This window comes from Archocentrus centrarchus, unplaced genomic scaffold, assembly GCF_007364275.1.
Source record: "Archocentrus centrarchus isolate MPI-CPG fArcCen1 unplaced genomic scaffold, fArcCen1 scaffold_43_ctg1, whole genome shotgun sequence".
Classification (NCBI taxonomy): domain Eukaryota; kingdom Metazoa; phylum Chordata; class Actinopteri; order Cichliformes; family Cichlidae; genus Archocentrus; species Archocentrus centrarchus.
The window spans coordinates 1,146,375-1,164,827 of NW_022060269.1; the positions used below are offsets into that span (position 1 = coordinate 1,146,375).

An 18,453-nucleotide genomic window follows, 5' to 3' on the forward strand; every position below is an offset into this window, starting at 1 on the left:
AAACAGAAAAAATAGAATACAATAAAATAAAAATATAAAAACAACCTTGGATCTTAACGTCCTGACATGATACATGAAATAATTGACATTATGTATTACAGCGATAAGGAGAGCGAACGCCGTGAGAGGAGGATGGGATGCGTGACTGGAAACTATTGGGAAGCTTCAGTCCACTCCTGAAATCACTGTGGAGCGCTAGTGAGATATACATATATATATATATATATATATATATATATATATATATATATATATATATATATATATATATATATATATATATATATATATATATATATATATATATATATATACACGTGCACCAACTTACTAAACCGTTAACAAATTAAACTATGATTCTCAGCCCTTATTGTTTTAAAATGTGCAATTATGTTCATTTTAGAGAATAAACTGGATCTATTTTTTTTAGGTCTGTATGAGAACGTAAAACCATTTCATTACTTTTATTTGGAATTTGAAGTCACTCAGAAGAAATAAGTTTTAGTCACCTTCCCTCTTTAACATTGCTTTAAAATATGGATTAATATTTTATCCTATTCCGCCAAAGCCGCGCGTCTGAACTGATTTCTTTACGAGGACTTATTTGGGAACTACATCTGACCTGAAAGAGTTCCGTTAGCTTTAAAGACCTACATCTTGTGGTATGACTGAATCTAAACAAGTTATATTTTCACGCAAAATTCTTTCCTGTCATGCGTTTAAGTCTTAAGCTATATTAGAATGTGTGACTGGTATTTTATATTACAAAACCGTCTGTATTTGTGTCAATAATTGCATCAATATTCGGTAAATTACTTACACCTGCAAGCTAGCGCTGCTCAGATCAGCATAGAATATTTCGTTTGGGGTCTAGTAGGTTTGGTTTAATTTACAAGCACTTCCTTGTGTGTTTGTTGAGAGTCACACAACAAGCCCAAGGTTAGGCGTGAAACTAAAACCGCTAAAGATTTGGATGGTGAACCTTGTTTTCATCCACGAAGCCGTTTCACGCACACACATTCAGCACGGAAAAGAGAAAGGCGTGGGGGCAAGCAAAGATTTTCTTGTACTCAGGAACGCTTATCGGCACATGTGTGTACGCGCCTGCGTGTGTCCTTGTCCATCAATGTAATGGTTGATTTTTCCAACTCTCAATCCTTTCCAAAAGCCATTTTACGCACGTGTTAGCTGTGGGTAAAGAAGCTATTTGATCGCAGAGTGAACATGGGAGTCACATTAGTTTCACCCCTTCGAAAATCAAATAAATGGAAACCAGCAACATTTGCTGTTCTGTGTGAGCTCATTAGCCTTTCAGCGAACGCATTACCCAAATAGTTCAAGTCCACTCTGAAATGCAAGGAGACCAAAGTGGTCAAATGAAGTCTTTACGCACAGGTTTAGCATCTCACGCACATACAGACACAAATTTAGCACCACTGTATGAACTTAGACCCTTTCTGTTTATTACAGTCACCTCTCCACGCGGAGAAACAAACAGCAAATGCCATTCTTGCTTGTTCGTCATCAAAATAGGGCGCGTATATTTGAGGCTATGCAAAAATCCGCGCCCACAAACACAGTCCTAATCTAAGATCTGAGAGGCCACAAGTGTCGCGCGGCCCGAACAGCGACAATCAGGACTTTCCGGTATCTCAAATTCACCGGAGCTTGGCTGCACTCCGCCAGCGCATTAATACTAGAGAACTACATAGTGAGTGACAAGGTAATTATACCCCCACCCCACCCCACCCATCTCCGCCGCCCTCCCCTCTCTCTCTCTCTCTCTCTCTCTCTCACTCACACACACACACACACACACACACACACACACACACACACACACACACACACACACCGACCCCTCTCTCTATTTAGCCCCCACTTTCAGGCAGCCTTCACTACTTACTGTGTGTCCTGGCTGTTCCTCTCCACCAGCGTCCACAGAGCGGCGGAGAACGGGGATCGACAGTCTTCGAGTGTGAACCGGAGCTGGAGTAGCGACCGGTAGTGGCCTGCTCTCGCTCTAACATACACACTCCCTCCCTCTCCTTCTCCGTCTCTACTTTACTGACCCCTTTAGGATCCCCGCGAAGCCGTTAAACCGTCACTTGCTTTCGAGAATGCGAAATATATAGTACTTTGTCAACTCCCCAAAACCATAAAACTAAGCTTATGGACCCCACGTGACTAGAAGCTAGCCAGTGAGAGGTATCAGTCTGAGGCCAGGCTTGACCTTTACGATCCAACGTGGAGATAAAAACCCTAATTTGTTTGACATGTAAATGTCAAAACCCCCTTCTTCTTCTTCTTCTTCTTCTTCTTCTTCTTTTTTTACAGTTTGGCCCAAAGGGGGGGGGGGGGGGGGGGGGGGGGGGGGGGGGTAGCTTAAAAATATATCTCAACACACACAGAGAAGAGGCAGGAGATGGGGATGTGTCCAGCCCCCCCATCTCAACAGCACAGAAAGAAAGCCTTGTAGGAGTAGGGAAACTGCAGCACCATCAGCCGGTGAGTTTAAAAGTTCAGTTGCTTGTTTACAGGAGAAGGAAACTTAATTTGCCCGGGAGTAGCCTCCGTTCGGGCGGAAAGGAGAGAAAAGTGACCAATTTGTCCACCGCCGATAGTTTGTTGTCTTGTCAGCAGAGACGAGAACTGGTCTGTGAGTGTGTATCTGCTTGTATTTGTAACTCTCTGTGTGTGTGTGTGTGTGTGTGTGTGTGTGTGTGTGTGTGTGTGTGTGTGTGTGTGTGTGTGTGTGTGTGTGTGTGTGTGTGTGTGTGTGTCCATGTGGCCTCCTTAGTGATCGGTGAGCTTGAGGCTACGATGCTTTTGGAAAGTTGTGTTTAAGGTTGAAAAGAGGAAAATTGAAGACAGGTCTCTGACTGGATGTTTGGTGTGATGCGTACTGTTGTGAATTATGTCTCATAAAGTGCGAACAAAAGTGTAGAAAGAGGCAAAGGCCGAAAATAGATCATTATACGTGGATTGAAGAGTTAGCCCAGACCTACATCATGTTAAATCCAGATCAAACTATTTGATTTTCAGGCTCTATTTGAGGTCAGTTACATTTTAAACATAACATGAACAGTAAATGGTTTGTTATTAGTGTCATTATAAAAGCTGTTCTAGTAAATAACCACTCAAGCCGCTATTAACTATTCACGCACATTCGTAGGACGCCATCCAAAGCCCCAGATTTGCACAGAGGTATAGGACATAGAAATGACATAGATATGGTAATATGGAATAACGAAATATGTCTGATTTGGTGCCTGAGTCTTCTCGAGCACATCATAACGCCTTCTAAAATATTTGACCAGTTTCTTTTATGAGTAGCTGCTTAAGTCCGTCTGTTTGATGAGTATGAGGGACTTTATTTTATTTTATTTATTTATTCATTTTTTTCATTTTTTTACTCCAAGCTACAAACATATACAAAAAGCTCACTGGCAGAAAGTTTACAGGCCTTTAAGCACGGTGGCCATTAGGCACACACACACACACACACACACACACACACACACACACACGCACACACCCTCATATAAACACGCACTCGCACACTGCAACTACAAATAGCCAACTGGACACATTTAAAAATGTCAATATATATATCTATATACATCATTTGAGAAACATTGAAACGATAATTACAATAATAACAACAATATAATACAGTTACGCCATTTTGAATAGTAGAAGCTGTACACAACTTTATGGATGGATAAGGAGGATTTGTTTTCTTTCTCTCTCTCTCTCACACACACACACACACACACACACACACACACACACACACACACACACACACACACACACACACACACACACACACACACACACACCTTCTCTGCTTCATCATTTTAAAAAGTTGCAGATTTCAATGGCAAGACAGCGACTATGGTGGGTTGGGGCAGCCGAGGATATACGTGCCTTTTGGATGTAAATAACTTACAATAAGCGCTCACATGCTAACTTTTCTAGAAAGCACTTGGTCAGTTACAAAAATTCACGCCTGACACATAAAACGATACTTAGACATTAAAGAATAGGTAGGTAGCAATGTTGTAAGTAGGACATAAGGTAGGTAGCATATTTATCCGTGACTTCTCTCCTTTTTTAAAAGACAACATACAGAAACACGTCCTTTTTTTTTTTTTTTAACAAGAGCAAGTACCCCAGTCATTATTCTTTACGTTGCCCTAAAACACAAAAGACCAAAATAGCAAACAAATGAAAAGTGCTGCGCTGCTGTACAGTACTCTTTAGTGTTTCTGAATAGATTTGGAATTTTTTTTTTTTTTTTTGTCATAGGCAGATTTCTCCTTCATCGTCTTCTTCTTTTGCTGGCCACTTTTTGTTGTTTTCTTCAAGTTTTCTCTATATTTCTCGTTTGTTTCTCCCTCTTCAGGGAAGCGTGTAACTGGTAGTAACATTTCCAAAGAAATGGACGAAGACGGATTCAGAACAATTACATTTCTAAGGTTGGAATGCGCTGCCAGCGGTGGCAAGACTCATGCTTTTCAGTTTGTTGTCCTTCTTCCACTTCATCCTCCGGTTCTGGAACCAGATTTTAATCTGCCGCTCCGTGAGGCACAGCGCGTGCGCGATCTCGATCCGCCGCCGCCGCGTGAGGTACCGGTTGAAGTGAAACTCCTTCTCCAGCTCGAGAGTCTGATAGCGGGTGTACGCCGTCCGCGCCCGTTTCCCGTCGGGGCCCGTCATATCTGAGGGTAATGAGAGGACAAAGGACTTTTAAAGATGCGCCAACATGTGAGAGAAACGGGCTGTTACTGAGGAGAGTGTGAAATCTAAATCAGTATTTTAGAGCACCTTAAAATGAAATCAATATAAAATCGAGACCTCCTCTCTGAGTATCCTGTTTTTCGTGGATTTGAGGGTTCTCCCGGACTGCAGCTACAGGTGTTTGTTTTATTGTACCCCCCCCCCCCCCCCCCCCCAGCAATACACACCGAATTACATGTATTGTTTTATCAGAATCGCGAGCGTGAAGGCGAGCCTACAATGAGTAAAACCGTCCATCATCCTAACCGCAACCTTTTTTTTGACACATTTTATTTCTGCTATTTCCACTCCACAGCTTGCGTTAAAACATTTGTTTTTATAGGTCACATTACTATTTTCGTTTTTGACCACCCGTCTTCACCATCACCTCTCTATATTCCCCCATTTTTTCACACCCTTCAGGGTTTTATTGCCTCGTCCTCTATCTCACCTCTCTAATAAAGTTCCCACCCGTAATAAAGCTTCACTTTTCAAAGGAGCAAGCAGCTTCCAAAGCCTCCCTGGCCTCTTTCTCCTTTTTTTCTCCCTTTCTTCGCCCGGCTCTGTCTGCAGCTCCCCAGCTCTGTTGAGTTTTTCTTCCCCTTGCCCCTTCCTTGACAGATTTATGACGCTTTTGTGGAATTTGCTAAAATAAAAAAAGAGGAGCCAGAAGGGGCAACTGTCCGGCGTCCCTGACTTCTACAACAGGAAAATATAATAGGAATGATGCAGTGAGGAATTGCGCTAATATATAACTCCTTGAGTGAGCAGCTGTCCTTCTTCGCTATTTTCTGATTTTCAAATCAGTAATAAATGAATAAATACATACATACATACACAAATAAATAAATGAAGTAAAGCATGCAATACGCAAAATTAATTTTAGCTTTTCTTTGAAGTGCAGAAGCTTGCCAACTGGTTTCTGACACTCATATGAAAATATTAAATCGACGCAGTAGCAAAAAGGCTTGGTGGGGTGCAGACAAAAACGAATACCCGTGGCTAATCGGGTGTCTTTCAATTGTTCTCGAGCATGCAAGTTTACTCAAATCAAAGCGTCAATGATTCTGCACAAGCTTTAATGTGTATTTTACGAAGGGCAGAGCGCTGTGCACTCCCCATGTAGCTACAACAAGCATTAAACTGTCACCAATCCCATGTGTCCATACAGAGGCTATCCTATTGAGCCAGCGAAAATAATATTATCGCACTGGAACTTCTAGGATACAAGGCTAATAAGTTGTAAACACAAGAGCAGCGTGTACCATGGCTAATGTGTAGCTTTCTCATCCAGGGGAATATCTGTGGAGTCTGAGCCTCGCTGCCGGTGTTGCCAGCGGCTGATCCCGCCGGGCCACCCTCCTGCTTCTGCCCGGTCCTGGTTGGCGGATTGCTGTCGTGACTGGTGTCCCGTTTATGCTGCAGGTCCTCGGTTTCTGGTGACCCGTCATCCAGCTCGGTGAAGTGCTGTGCCGTGCCGCCACCGCCGGAGGAGGAGGCGGAGGACAGGTTTGGCGAGCTGAGATTACCGTTTCCTGGTTGATCCGAGCGGGGAGACGAACTCTGGGTGACCAGCTTGGTGCTTTCACTGCCGTGTGACAGAAGGGAATCCGCCGCGGAGGCGAGGGAGCAGCTGGATGGTTGTCTGAAGCCTCTCTCCTGGGCCGGGGAGCCGAAACCCCGCGAGTCCCCTCCGACCGAGCCGCCTCCGAAGTGTCCTCCGGCGGTGGCGGCACTGCTGTTCCCCCCTCCCCGGTTAGTGACGGTCAGGTCCATGCCATTGTAGCTGTAGCCGTAAGAGCCCGTTGCATGGTGCATGGCGGCGGAGGAAGAGTCCCTGTACGTCCCGCCGTTCATTGCGCCGCTGCTGGCTCCATAATTTAACAGTTGATATTCGGGGCCATTTGGGTAGCGCCCCGAGAACGAGTTTACAAAGTAAGAGCTCATTTAGGTTGTTTTAGAGAGTTGCAGGCTTACAGTTGAGTACTAAGGGGCGCTTGATTTGTTAGATTTCTCTGGGTCGTTATAACGCGGGTACTTTCAACGATTTATGATGTATTAGTGAATTATGGCGTTGCACTGTACTTCGTTTTTAGCTGTGTATGCGCCGTCCAAATATGGGGGTGGGGTGGTGTGTGTGTTGGATGGAGGGGTGTGTGTGTGTGGTGGGGGAGGTGAAGGGTGAGGTGAGGGAGGAGAGAGAGAGAGACACGGAGAGGGAGGAGGAGGGCGGCGGTCACGTGCTTTTGTTGACCAGTCGTAAATTCTCGCCGATGACTTTGGAGAGGTAATTCATGCTCTGAGGTTTCAAATGATAAAGGTTGGGCGGGGGAAGCTCTCTCTCTCTCTCTCTCTCTCTCTCTCCTCTCTCTCTCTCTCTCTCCTCTCTCTCTCTCTCTCTCTCTCTGCTGCTAGAGGTGTCGGGGGTGAGCTCAGAGCGCCACCTACTGCAGACATAATTTATTGCACACGGCAGAAAGAGGCGTTGAGGGAGAAAGGAGCCAGTTCAAGAGTGTAAGAGGACTGCTATAAAGTAGTGTGTGTGTGTGTTTGTGTGTGTGTGTGTTCATCACTCAACTCTGTTAATTGACCTTTTGCTTAGTCTGGCAATTAAGAGCCATAAGAACCATAAAATAAGCCGTTAATAATGAACACGGCGGGGAAAAAATAATAGTAACTAGCCTCCACCTTCATCTGAGAGCTGTTGATATTTATCCGAAACATCCATCAGAAAGGGGCCAACAAAATACACGTTTGTTTGTGTTTCCTCTTTCTGCACTAACGCGATGTGCATCACCTTCCAGCACACGTACAAAACGGTAGTACGAAATTTAGTACAGAATGTCGTTTAAATGATGGGAAAAATGAATACATTCATTAATGAAAAAAAAATTAAATAAAAAAACTCACTGAATAAACTAAACTGTCAGCGCTGGATAGAACGCTTAGGTTGTGGAAGTCAGACTGGCCTGTGACTATACATTCTTTCTTTCTTACTGCAGCCTCCCGTGCAGCTGCGGAGGAGGAATGTTAAACCTGATCTGTGAGTCCACACTGGATGGAAATCTGCTGATTTATGATTTGTTGATTCCTCAGTTTGGATGCATTTCAGCCGCCAGAGTGCTTGCGTGTGTGTCTAAGCGCGCGTGTGTGCGTTTGAAGTAGGCCTCAGTGTGCACTCGGGTGTACATGCTTTGTTGTAACTCTGACACAGCAGCTAGAATAGGGGACAGATGAAGAATTCCAGAGTTTCATGTATGTGTGAAATGATACAAATGGATGTACTCAGTGGGGAAATGTGTGCAGTTTGCAGGCCACGTTTCAGAGTCGGCTAAAGAAACCAGCAGTTGGAATGGAATTCATCTTGAATATTACAAAGTAAAAGGCACATTTAAGCACACACAACAGCAAAAGGGGGTTTAAAGCCACAAAAGATGCAGCGTATTTGTCATTCGACACTCTGGTGTTTTATCTCAACATTAAAGCGCGCTGTAAAACGACCCAGCGCAAACTGGCCTGGAAGACACAAGTCCAGGAGGAGGCACTGACCCAGCTGACACACTCCTCTCAACACGCTCGCATTGGTATATGTACAGATTTTCATCATCACACTGAAGTTGGTGACGGACAATTTTGGTCCAAACACATTCCGAATATTTTGATAAGGCCAGCTTGATGACAGTTATCTTTCAATGTTAACACAGCATATAAAATTCAATATCCATCCATCCATCCATCCATCCATCCATCCATCCATCCATCCATCCATCCATCCATCCATCCATCCATCCATCCATCCATCCATCCAGTCTTCCTTTTCCGCTCATCCAATCATCGCTTGAGTTGTATATGTTGTACATTTACTTTGTGTTATTTTACTTTTGTCCCATTTTTGTGTGTGTGTGTGTGTGTGTGTGTGTGTGTAATTATAACGTTCTTTAAAGGGATGATCAGAATTCAGACTTTGAATCTGTATTAGAGCAAGGTGCTTCGATAGCAGTGACACATTTTACAACCACGGCATGTGCACAGACTGTTTATGGATGAAATTATCTTATAAATTAAAGAAGCTATTCTTATATGTACCCTGCAGTCCCTTATATTCTAATAAGTGGCTTCCGAGCGCTGCACTGATTTCAAGAGGCCACAATTCAGGAGATTTTTTAGATTTTAAGCTATTCTAGTTTATGGACTAAAAAAAAAATCAAACATACTCAGCTCAGAGAATGTGGTGTAAACAACAACAAAACATTTTCTTCTTCAAAACTGAGATTTAGAACATACAAAATGAAAACCAGTAACTTCTGTTGTCCCCCCTAAAACACCAACACGCGTGAGCGATATGCAAAAACGAGCCCCCTGGGTCACAGTGAAACCATTTCGACTGTTTAACATAGAACATCTGCCAGCAGGCAGTCACACAACTGACTCAGTATGGGAATCAAACCGCCAACCCAGGCAAAGCCAAAGCAGAAGCCAAACTCGACAGAATCTGCATGTGCTGCAGAGTACATTTGTGAGGTCATAATTTTGCGAGTCTTAGTATATTCTCAATTTGAGACTAAATATTAAATTGTGTCTCATTGCTAAACATTATCTAAAAGTATGCTTAATTAATTCATATTTAATTTAAAGTTCCTCTCTCACACAGATTGTTTGGTTTTTCTAGATTTGCTATTAATTATTTACAAGCAGCTCATATCATCTTTGTGTAGCAGGATTTCTCCTTCAGTCCCGTCTAGTCAGCAGCATGTGTTAGATCCAAGTTACAACAATGATACTTGGTTCGTATTACTAAAGAAAGGAAAAATTAAAACCTAAATAAAATTACATAAAATTAAATTAATTACCGTAGCCTTATTTTGTTTATATTATGTGTGTTATTATACATTCAACAACCTCAACATTTGGAAACTTTAGAATAATAGAATGAAAAAATGAAATCATTCCAAAGTGACGATGCGGATTTTGAGCGTGTTTGCCTGCAGTCCTGATGGCTTTCATGACATAAGCTTAAGGTACAAAATGGCTTTTGTGTGCCTGTGTGTGTGTGTGTGCGAGTATGTGTGTGTGTGTGTGTGTGTGCGTGTCCTTGCACGCGCATCAGTGAAACTTCTAAGATGGAAGCCGCGCGCCGGTTACTCAGGGGACAAGTAGAGTTAAAAGGTCACGAGGACATTGTCCACTTTGTCTGCGTGAAGTGTGTGTCTATGTGTGACGTGTCTGGCTGCAGGGCTCGAGGAGAGGTCAACTTTCTCTCCCTCGCTCTGGTCATCAGTTAGTTGGAGCCCGCCATCAGCAGCAGCGACAGCAGCTCGCGCCCCTTGTCTTTTCCCCCTCCAGACCGTCGCGTGCAGCTCGCTCACGCGCTGTAAATATGTGCAAAATATGCGTGTTTAACACGAGTAAGAGGCAAAGAGGCTTAAGAGTGTTAAAGCAGGCCTCTAAATCATAAAGTCAAATCCAGTAATGCTGAGTTTGATTGACTGTCGTTGCTCATTAATTAATGTTAGAATAAATTCAAATTCATTTGTCGATCCTCGATCGTCGTTTATTGAACATTTTTCATAGGCAGTATAGGTAATTACTTGACAATAACACTAACATAAACAAAACATGTCAAAAATCCATAAAATATACACTTTCCTGAATGTTTTTAGGTAGTTTGGCGAATAACATCAGTAGGTTAAAAACCTCAAACCCCACCCCGACCTTCAACCACTCTCTCTATACTGGAAATTTCCCCACAACCTTAGTTACATTATTTTCACGTACAAGGTGTTTTTTCCTCGCTTATTTCTATACAGTTTAAATATGAACACCATATGACTTACATACCTCCAATAGATTTTCCTCCCTGTTTGTGTGTATGCAGAGCATAGTTGCACGTGTAATTAAAGGTATTATAGGCTACACACATTTACAAAATTAAAAAAAAAAAAAAAAAATCGGGAAGGAAACAGCCTGAAGTCAAGTCCTAAAGCCCGAAAAGAAGTGCGTGACAGGAAGGCTTTGACAGAATAAAAAAATAAATTAAATATGCATAGCCATAAAAAAGTACAGTAAGAAGTAAGTGGAATGCAGCAATAAATTGTGTTTCAAAACAGCTTTTTGCTGTTGGGTGCTTTTCTTTCGTTCTATCTTTCTTTCTTTTTTTTCTTTTTTTTTAAAGTTATCTACTGTATTCTTTAATGCCATGTTGCTTGTCCACCCCATTTTTTTAATCGCATTTGCTCTTTTCCACAATTACATGGTTCTTGCTGTAGAGTGTTTTACAAATTATTTCCAACTATCAGACCACACAGAGCGGTAAATATAGCTTACAGAAAGAGTTGATATTAGAGGGCTAAAAAAAGAATCCTCTTTTCCCATTTCTTTGTTTCGCCACTGCTCAGGTAAAAAAAAAAAAAAAAAAACAGAGAGAGGGAGGGAGACAGACAATAGCCTGGAAACCTTGGGGGCATGGCGGGACGAGATTAACCAGCATGTCTTTTCTTCTTTCTTCTATCCTCCCCTTCCTCGTTTACATCAGTTTATTTTTTCCTCCTCTTTTACTCAGTCCGTTTCTCCTCTTCATCTGCACCGTTCACCGTGGAAGAAGACGAAGAAGATGATGTAGAAGAGGAGTTTATCAGCTTGTTCTCCTTCTTCCACTTCATCCTCCGGTTCTGGAACCAAATTTTAATCTGCCGCTCCGTGAGGCACAGCGCGTGCGCGATCTCGATCCGACGTCGCCGCGTGAGGTACCGGTTGAAGTGAAACTCCTTCTCGAGCTCGAGCGTCTGGTAGCGAGTGTACGTCTGCCGACCGCGTCTCCCGGGGCTACTGAAGGTCCCTGAGAGTTAAGGAAAGAAAGGGACAGAAATTTTAAGCAAAGTAATAACACGCAGGTATTAATTATTCTGGTGACACAAGAAAGTTTATCACATACATATATTTCTATTCTATTCTATTCTATTCCCGCCACACTGCCTGTTTATTATAATCTAGGTTATTCTCTCTCCTGCTTCTAAATAGAGAGTCAGTACTGTTCACATTAATGAACAGTGTCAAGCAGTGGCTTCCTCCTAACAATGTGCGTCCTCTTTGAGCCTTCAAGGACCTGGTTCTAATGTGAGTTTAACATTATTTCAGTAAAATTTTTGCTTCATCTAGTCTGACTGCAAAAAAGGAGGATATTTTTTTCTTTGTGAAGAGTTAAAACTTAGATTCTTTTTCTAATTTCTTAAAAGATCTCAACAATTCCATTTGAAAATTGGACTTCATGTCTTATAAAACATACAGAACAGCTATGGCATATGATGTTACTGGTGGTAAGTAGCAGTAAAGTGAGAAGAAAAATATGACAGTACATACTATACTACTTCTAAAAATAATAAGAAATTATTATTATTATTATTATTATTATTATTATTATTATTATTATTATTATTATTATTATTATTATTATTATTATTACATAACACTTGGCAGTCTTGTTTCACTCTCCCCTCTGTCCAGCTACAATTTGCACCTGTAACTGTCATTTATAGCCTGCTCTTTGTTTTCTTCCTTATATATTTCTTTGCGGCGAAGTCTGTTACCACCTCATCTGTCATAACTCGGGGTGTCCTGCAGGGCTTTATACAACACTAGCCCTGCATTATCTACCATTACTCATTCAACAGGCCGTTTTTCTCTGTTAAACAAAGATGGTTTGCAGCGCAGGATAGTGTTTAGTACTGTGGGTTAATCCAAGCAACAGTATAACAGGACAAACTTGCGATTATTTAGGAGACTCAGATAAATCAAACTATTCCAAATGATTGCCACCACTGCTTGTCTCACTTTCACTTTAAACTTGGTAGCCTTTAGGCTATCTCGCTGCTTTTGAATCAGCAGTGAATAAGACTGTCTGCGCAGCAAAGTAACTCTACAGGCTCAATGAAAGATAACGGAAAACAGGTCAAAACCAGTAATGGAAACAGGAGATGTGATGTTATTTCTTTATCAGTACCGGAAAAATAAAAGTTTGCAAAAAGAAAATAGTTTTTATCTTTTCCTTGTTGGTCATGTCTCAAAGCGTAGTGTGGCTAAGAGGGATAACATAAAAGATGAAAGAGAACCATTCGGATAGATTCAAATAAATGGCTGACTAATAGAGGGAGCGTGTTTTTAGTTACTTCTGAGTTTCCTCTCTATCTATATCATTACTTTTTATCTGTTCCTTGTTTTGACCCACAGCGCTGGCTGATAGGCTTTCCTTTAACTTTACTTCCCTTTGCTCGGTAGCAGCGTCGGTTTGCAGGTCACACAGGCTACAGTAATAGGAGCCACAATGCAAACAAACCCGCTTTATGACGGACAATAAAATACAGAGCACATGACTGACTGACAGGTCAACAAACGGGGATCATAAAGCAGCTTCTGTGGCAGGAGGAGGGAACAGAGGAAAGGAAATATAACAGAGAGGCTGACAGAGGAAACAAATGTCAGTTTTATGACGGGGATCATAAAATATGCAAGAAAGGGAGGAAGAGGAAGAAGAAGACACTCACCATTGCAGGCGTTCATCCGCTGCATCCATGGATAAATGGGCACTGACGCCGACTGTTTGTCGTCCATCGTTTCTCCGAATAGCCCCTTTCCACTGAGTCCCACGCACTCTGTTTTACGCTGCATACCGTCCTGGCTGAGCGCGAGCTGATGCTCATCCAGACTGCATGGGAGCTCCTTATCCCTGTAGAAACTTGTGGCTGCAGCTGCAGCCGCCGCTGCTGCCGCCGCCGTGGCATAGTCGCAGGCGCCGGTTCCGGTCGCGCCCCCAACACCGACTCCTGCCGCTGCTGCTGTCGCCCGGTGTCCGGTGTACGCTCCATTGGCCGCCTGCTGGTAGTAATTGGACGCTGAGTACGGTTTTTCCTGGTGCGTGCCGGGTCCGCTGGCGCTGTATGCTACGGCTGCGGTAACGGCCCCGGGGTAGTGCCTAAGCGGGTGGTCGGCGGCGTATCCCGATGAGTACAGAGGGATCTGACCCAGGAACGACTCTGCTGCCGCCCCCGCCTGCCCGCTTCCACCCGTTCCCGGTAGCGTCACCGGGAATGAAGAGTTGACAAAATAGGAATTCATCAGGAGAAAGCAGAAGAAGAGGAGAAGGAGAAAAGAGGAGAAGAGGAGAGGAGAGGAGAGGAGAGGGGAGGACAGGAGGGCACGAAACAAACACAACAACGTTCACTCGATGAAGAAGGAGGAGTAGACAGAGGCTAACGGCTAACAGCTAACGGTTCTCCCTCCTGTCCTCCTTCCTCTGCCTTCCCCTGCCTGCACTTTATGATTTGTTGTGTTTTATAGCCGACAGTCCGACGGGCTGCTGCTATCACTTAGTGTATCGCAGATTGGGAGGAGGGGGAGGTGTGTGTGTGTGTGTGTTTGTGCGTGTGTGTGTGTGCGCGCGCGCGCGCGCGCGCTGGGGGTGGGTGGGGGGTATTAGGGTGGCTGAGTGCCAGTGTGGGACAGAGGGGGAGTGGGGGGGGGGGGGGTACAACAGAGAGAAACTCTCTGTGTGTGTGTATATGTGAGCGGAGAAGACGGGATGGGGTGAGAAGGGGTATGGGGGGGGGGGGGGGGGGGGGGGGCAGACACCAGCTGACCTCGAACTGACCAATGGGACGCTTCCGTGTTTGACATGCGTTCGCCCTTTTTCCTTTCGTTGAAGAGGAAGAAGAAGAGGAAGAGGAGGAAGAGGAGGGGGTCTGGGAACTACCGAATACAGCCCCCTCCGCCTCAACACACACACACACACACACACACACACACACACACAGAGAGACCACCTCCACTCCTATTTCCCTTCTTCAATCCCCCACCACTGCTCTCGCGTTTTTTTTTTTTAAATTCTCATCTAATCTCTCTTTCTAATCTTCCTTCTGTTCCCGGTGACATTGCGCAACCACACCGGAATCCTCGGCGCGTTAAATTGATTCTTTTCTCTCCCTGTGTGTCTTCCTCCGTCTGTTGTTGGACCCATAAAAACCAGCAGCTCTCACACGTACGCGCGTTCTCCCCGAGGGGTTGGGAGAGAAGGCAACCGAATAATAAAATATGTTTCCCGGCGGTTTGCAGATAATACCGACCGCATTAAAATGAATTTGTGGAGCGTAAATCACAGCCGGGAACGCGCGCGCGTCTTGTGTGTGGTTCCGCGTGTGTGAAGCGGGTATGCGATTTAGTCTACTATATAATATGGGCCACGCACTCCTGTAATTGGGGTGTTGTATATTTGCACTTGGTATATTTGGTCGTTTAGCAGTTTATGTGCTCTCCGTGGTCAAATGTGTGTGTCCTGCTCTTATCGCAGGTGTTATTTTCTCAAGTAAAAGCGCTCTCAGTAATCTGGAAGGGATTTTCGGAACATAATCTGATAGCTATAAATGTTATATTACTGAAAGATAACCCGGGAAGCCCTGGCCTGCCCCGTGTTCGGCTGTATGAAGTGCATAAGGCTGTTCAGTCAGGAAACTTTAACTCATGCTCTGTACATGAGTGTGGTGGGTTTGATCAGTGTGTGCAGTGAATTATTCTTCTCTCTTCTCCTGTGACACTGATTAGGCTGAAATGTGAAACAGGAAAAAGAAAAGAAACAATCCCGAAGTTTTTTTTTCTTTTTTCTTTCCATTTTCTTGACACACATCAGACCTTCGCGCCTGAAACTTTTTCCATGATGGCCATATGTACCATATATATATATATATGCCAAATTTATTTGATTGTTTAAAGAACAAAATAATTGAACGAACAGCAAAAAAATCAATAAGTAAAAACTCAGTGATTGTAAGAAAAATTATTTAAGCAGTTATTCTGGAGCATTGACTCTGAGAGAAAACACATGATATAACTATTGAAAAGTTTGAATTATATTTTTGTATGTCTATAGTACACCACACGGTAATTATAGATGTAAAGAAAGCGCTTTAGCTAATGGCTAAGTTGTTGTCATGAATTATTATGATATTGCAAATTCATTTTCGTATCTTAGTCTCATAAAACAAAACGTACACACACCTACTAAATTTTTCACTTCACCACAATTTGGAAAGACCTATTACTGACCCTCTCCTTCAAAAATAAGACAGAAAGAGAATGTGTGTGTGTGTGTGTGTGTGTGTGTGTGTGTGTGTGTGGAAGGGGGGGGGGGGGGGGGGGGGGGGGGGGGGGTTCGGCGTGCTTTTCATTCGCACTCACAAACGAATATGTGTCGCTGAGGTCGTAAAATAACCGCAGCCATAAATAAGTCCCCCTTTCTGTGTCTTTCTGTGCTTCCTCTGCAGGCTCTGACTTGTCTGAATGGCCGAACTGTAGACAGTTTGACTACTGACAGAGACAAAGACTATTTTTACTTTTGCTTCACCGTCCCACTCCATCCATCCCACCATGTGTCTTCACTTCTTTTTAAAGTCACACTGTTCAGTGAAGGACAGTTATGAAGTTTAATCCTCGACCCGCGCTTTCTGTACAGGATTACACAGAATGACGGAGAATCGATTTTCTGAACTTTTATTTTGATCTCTCCCTCTCTCTCCCTCTCTCTCCCCCTCTCTCTCCCCCTCTCTCCCTCTCTCTCTCTGTCGCGTCTCTCGCTCTCTTTTGCTGGCAGGACGCTACGTTTCCTCCCCGCTTTGTGGGAACGGGAAGCAGCAGCATTGTCTTGGAGCTGACTGTGGTGTAATCATTAATGAGCACTAACTGTCGGGACAGGACAGGCATGGCCTACAGCCTGGGACACACACAGGACGGTAATACTATTATTATATATACAGCCCATTTGCATTAGCACGGTATTAACGTGATTGTGGCTTTGGCACAATATCTGTGGTAGGCCTATACCTGCAGCAACCCAGAGAGTAAATATGACATCCTAACAGAAGAGGGATATATTCTGATTCATCAAATGTAGCAGTTACAGCAGAGATGACCGGGCAAAGTCTGCGTAAAACAAATAGAGTGACTTGATATGTTTAAAACGTGCTCGCCATGTTTGGTGTTATACAGCGTAAATTAATTAGAGACCCCAGAAGGCAAAAAAGGAGGAAAATTTCATGAAATACACCCATAATAAGATAAAAAGCAGAGTAACAGATCATCTCGATACTAGGTAGATTGAAAGTTCAAGTAAAACTGGTGTCAAGCCAATTTGAAGTGTTATAGTACACATATGGAAGGTTTTGTTAAGAAATTTTATTTTATGACAATTTAGCAATAATTACAGGTATAATTTATAGCGCTACTGGTAGCCCACGGGCTTGTAGCCTGGCTCTATTGCTGGAAAACCAACATAAAACAGAACATCTCAATATTATCTTAAATATAAACCCTGCTAGGGTCTGTTAACCCTAACCCTGTAGGAGTAGGAGTTTTTAATTCCTACATTTGGCACAAATTGTAGGCACTAATAATTATTAATAATAGTATTGTCTACAATTATTATTATTATTATTATCATTATTATTATTATTATTATTATTATTATTATTATTATTATTATTATTATTATTATTATTATTATTATTATTATTATTATTATTATTATTATTATTATTATTATTATTATTATTATTATTATTATTATTACCATTAATAATAATAATAATAATAGTTATTATTATTATTATAATTACTAGAATTATTATTATTATGTAACTTTATTTGTATAGCACACACACACAGAGCTGAATGGGTTGAATAAAAATCACAGATTAAATACAAACACATAATCAGAATTTCAATTATAAATCTTTATTCTAACACGCGCGCTTCCATACACGCATTAAATGTAGGTTATTGCCAACATTAATGGGAGAAAAATTAAGGAAACACGATCCTATAACAATCAGTTTCCCGCAGTCGTGTCAAACAAACCACACATTCAGCGGACCGTACACGCTGATGAACGTTGTTCCGAAGTTTAGACACCACAGCCTCATAAGCGTGATCGCCTCTGGATTTTAAATAAGAGCGTAAAACAGTTAAGGAGCCTGATCAGAAGATCAGAGGGGCCGACTGCTACTATAAGGTGTCTGTAGCTGCGCTATAAAAGCGGGGCCCTGGCCATGTAGAGCTTTAACTGTCAATAGTTTCGCCTCATTTTTCTTATATCATGTGACTACGTGGAAATACTCATAAGCAGCCCTACAAGATAGCATTTTCCTCCTTGTTGCTAATGAACGTATTTTTATGTGTCACTGCAAATATTTACTGCAGTTTGGGAGTGAGCGGCAACCGACACCGAAAAGCAGCGGGAAAAAGACCACAAACCAGACTGGAAACTTCTACCTACTTAAGAACTGGAGAGTCCGTCCGTTTAGAAGCAACTGGTGGCTGGTCCCCGTGTGTGTGTGTGTGTGTGTGTGTGTGTGTGTGTGTGTGTGTGTGTGAGTGAGGGAGAGAGATAGAGAGAGGAGGGTGGGGGGTGGACATAAAGGGATAACAGAAGGACACATTCTGCCTTCAAGCTAGTAAAGAAATCGCATCTTATGTCACGGGATCTTTCGCTTTGCTGTGTTTTTCTGCATGTTCGCAATTTCTTCGCGTTCGTGAGAATAATGAAGTTTACCAAACTTTAACGTTGACCGATTTTGAAGAACGAGCACGGTGCAGTGCCGTTTATCTCTGTTTTCAAAGCATTTCTATTAA

General features: G+C 42.8%; 2 protein-coding genes across 2 annotated transcripts; both read right to left on the reverse strand.

Annotated features, from left to right (window-relative positions):
- Positions 1-4,279: 4,279 nt before the first annotated feature.
- Positions 4,280-6,889, reverse strand: hoxb5a (homeobox B5a). Its single transcript, XM_030724918.1, has 2 exons — positions 6,051-6,889; positions 4,280-4,727 (listed from the first exon to the last, which is right to left on the reverse strand). Exons 1-2 carry the CDS (start codon positions 6,730-6,732, stop codon positions 4,480-4,482), a joined length of 930 nt encoding a protein of 309 aa, XP_030580778.1. The 5' UTR covers positions 6,733-6,889; the 3' UTR covers positions 4,280-4,479.
- Positions 6,890-10,335: 3,446 nt separating this feature from the next.
- On the reverse strand, positions 10,336-13,893 carry LOC115777092 (homeobox protein Hox-B6a-like). Its single transcript, XM_030724919.1, has 2 exons — positions 13,323-13,893; positions 10,336-11,620 (listed from the first exon to the last, which is right to left on the reverse strand). Exons 1-2 carry the CDS (start codon positions 13,891-13,893, stop codon positions 11,337-11,339), a joined length of 855 nt encoding a protein of 284 aa, XP_030580779.1. The 3' UTR covers positions 10,336-11,336.
- Between the last annotated feature and the right edge of the window lie 4,560 nt (positions 13,894-18,453).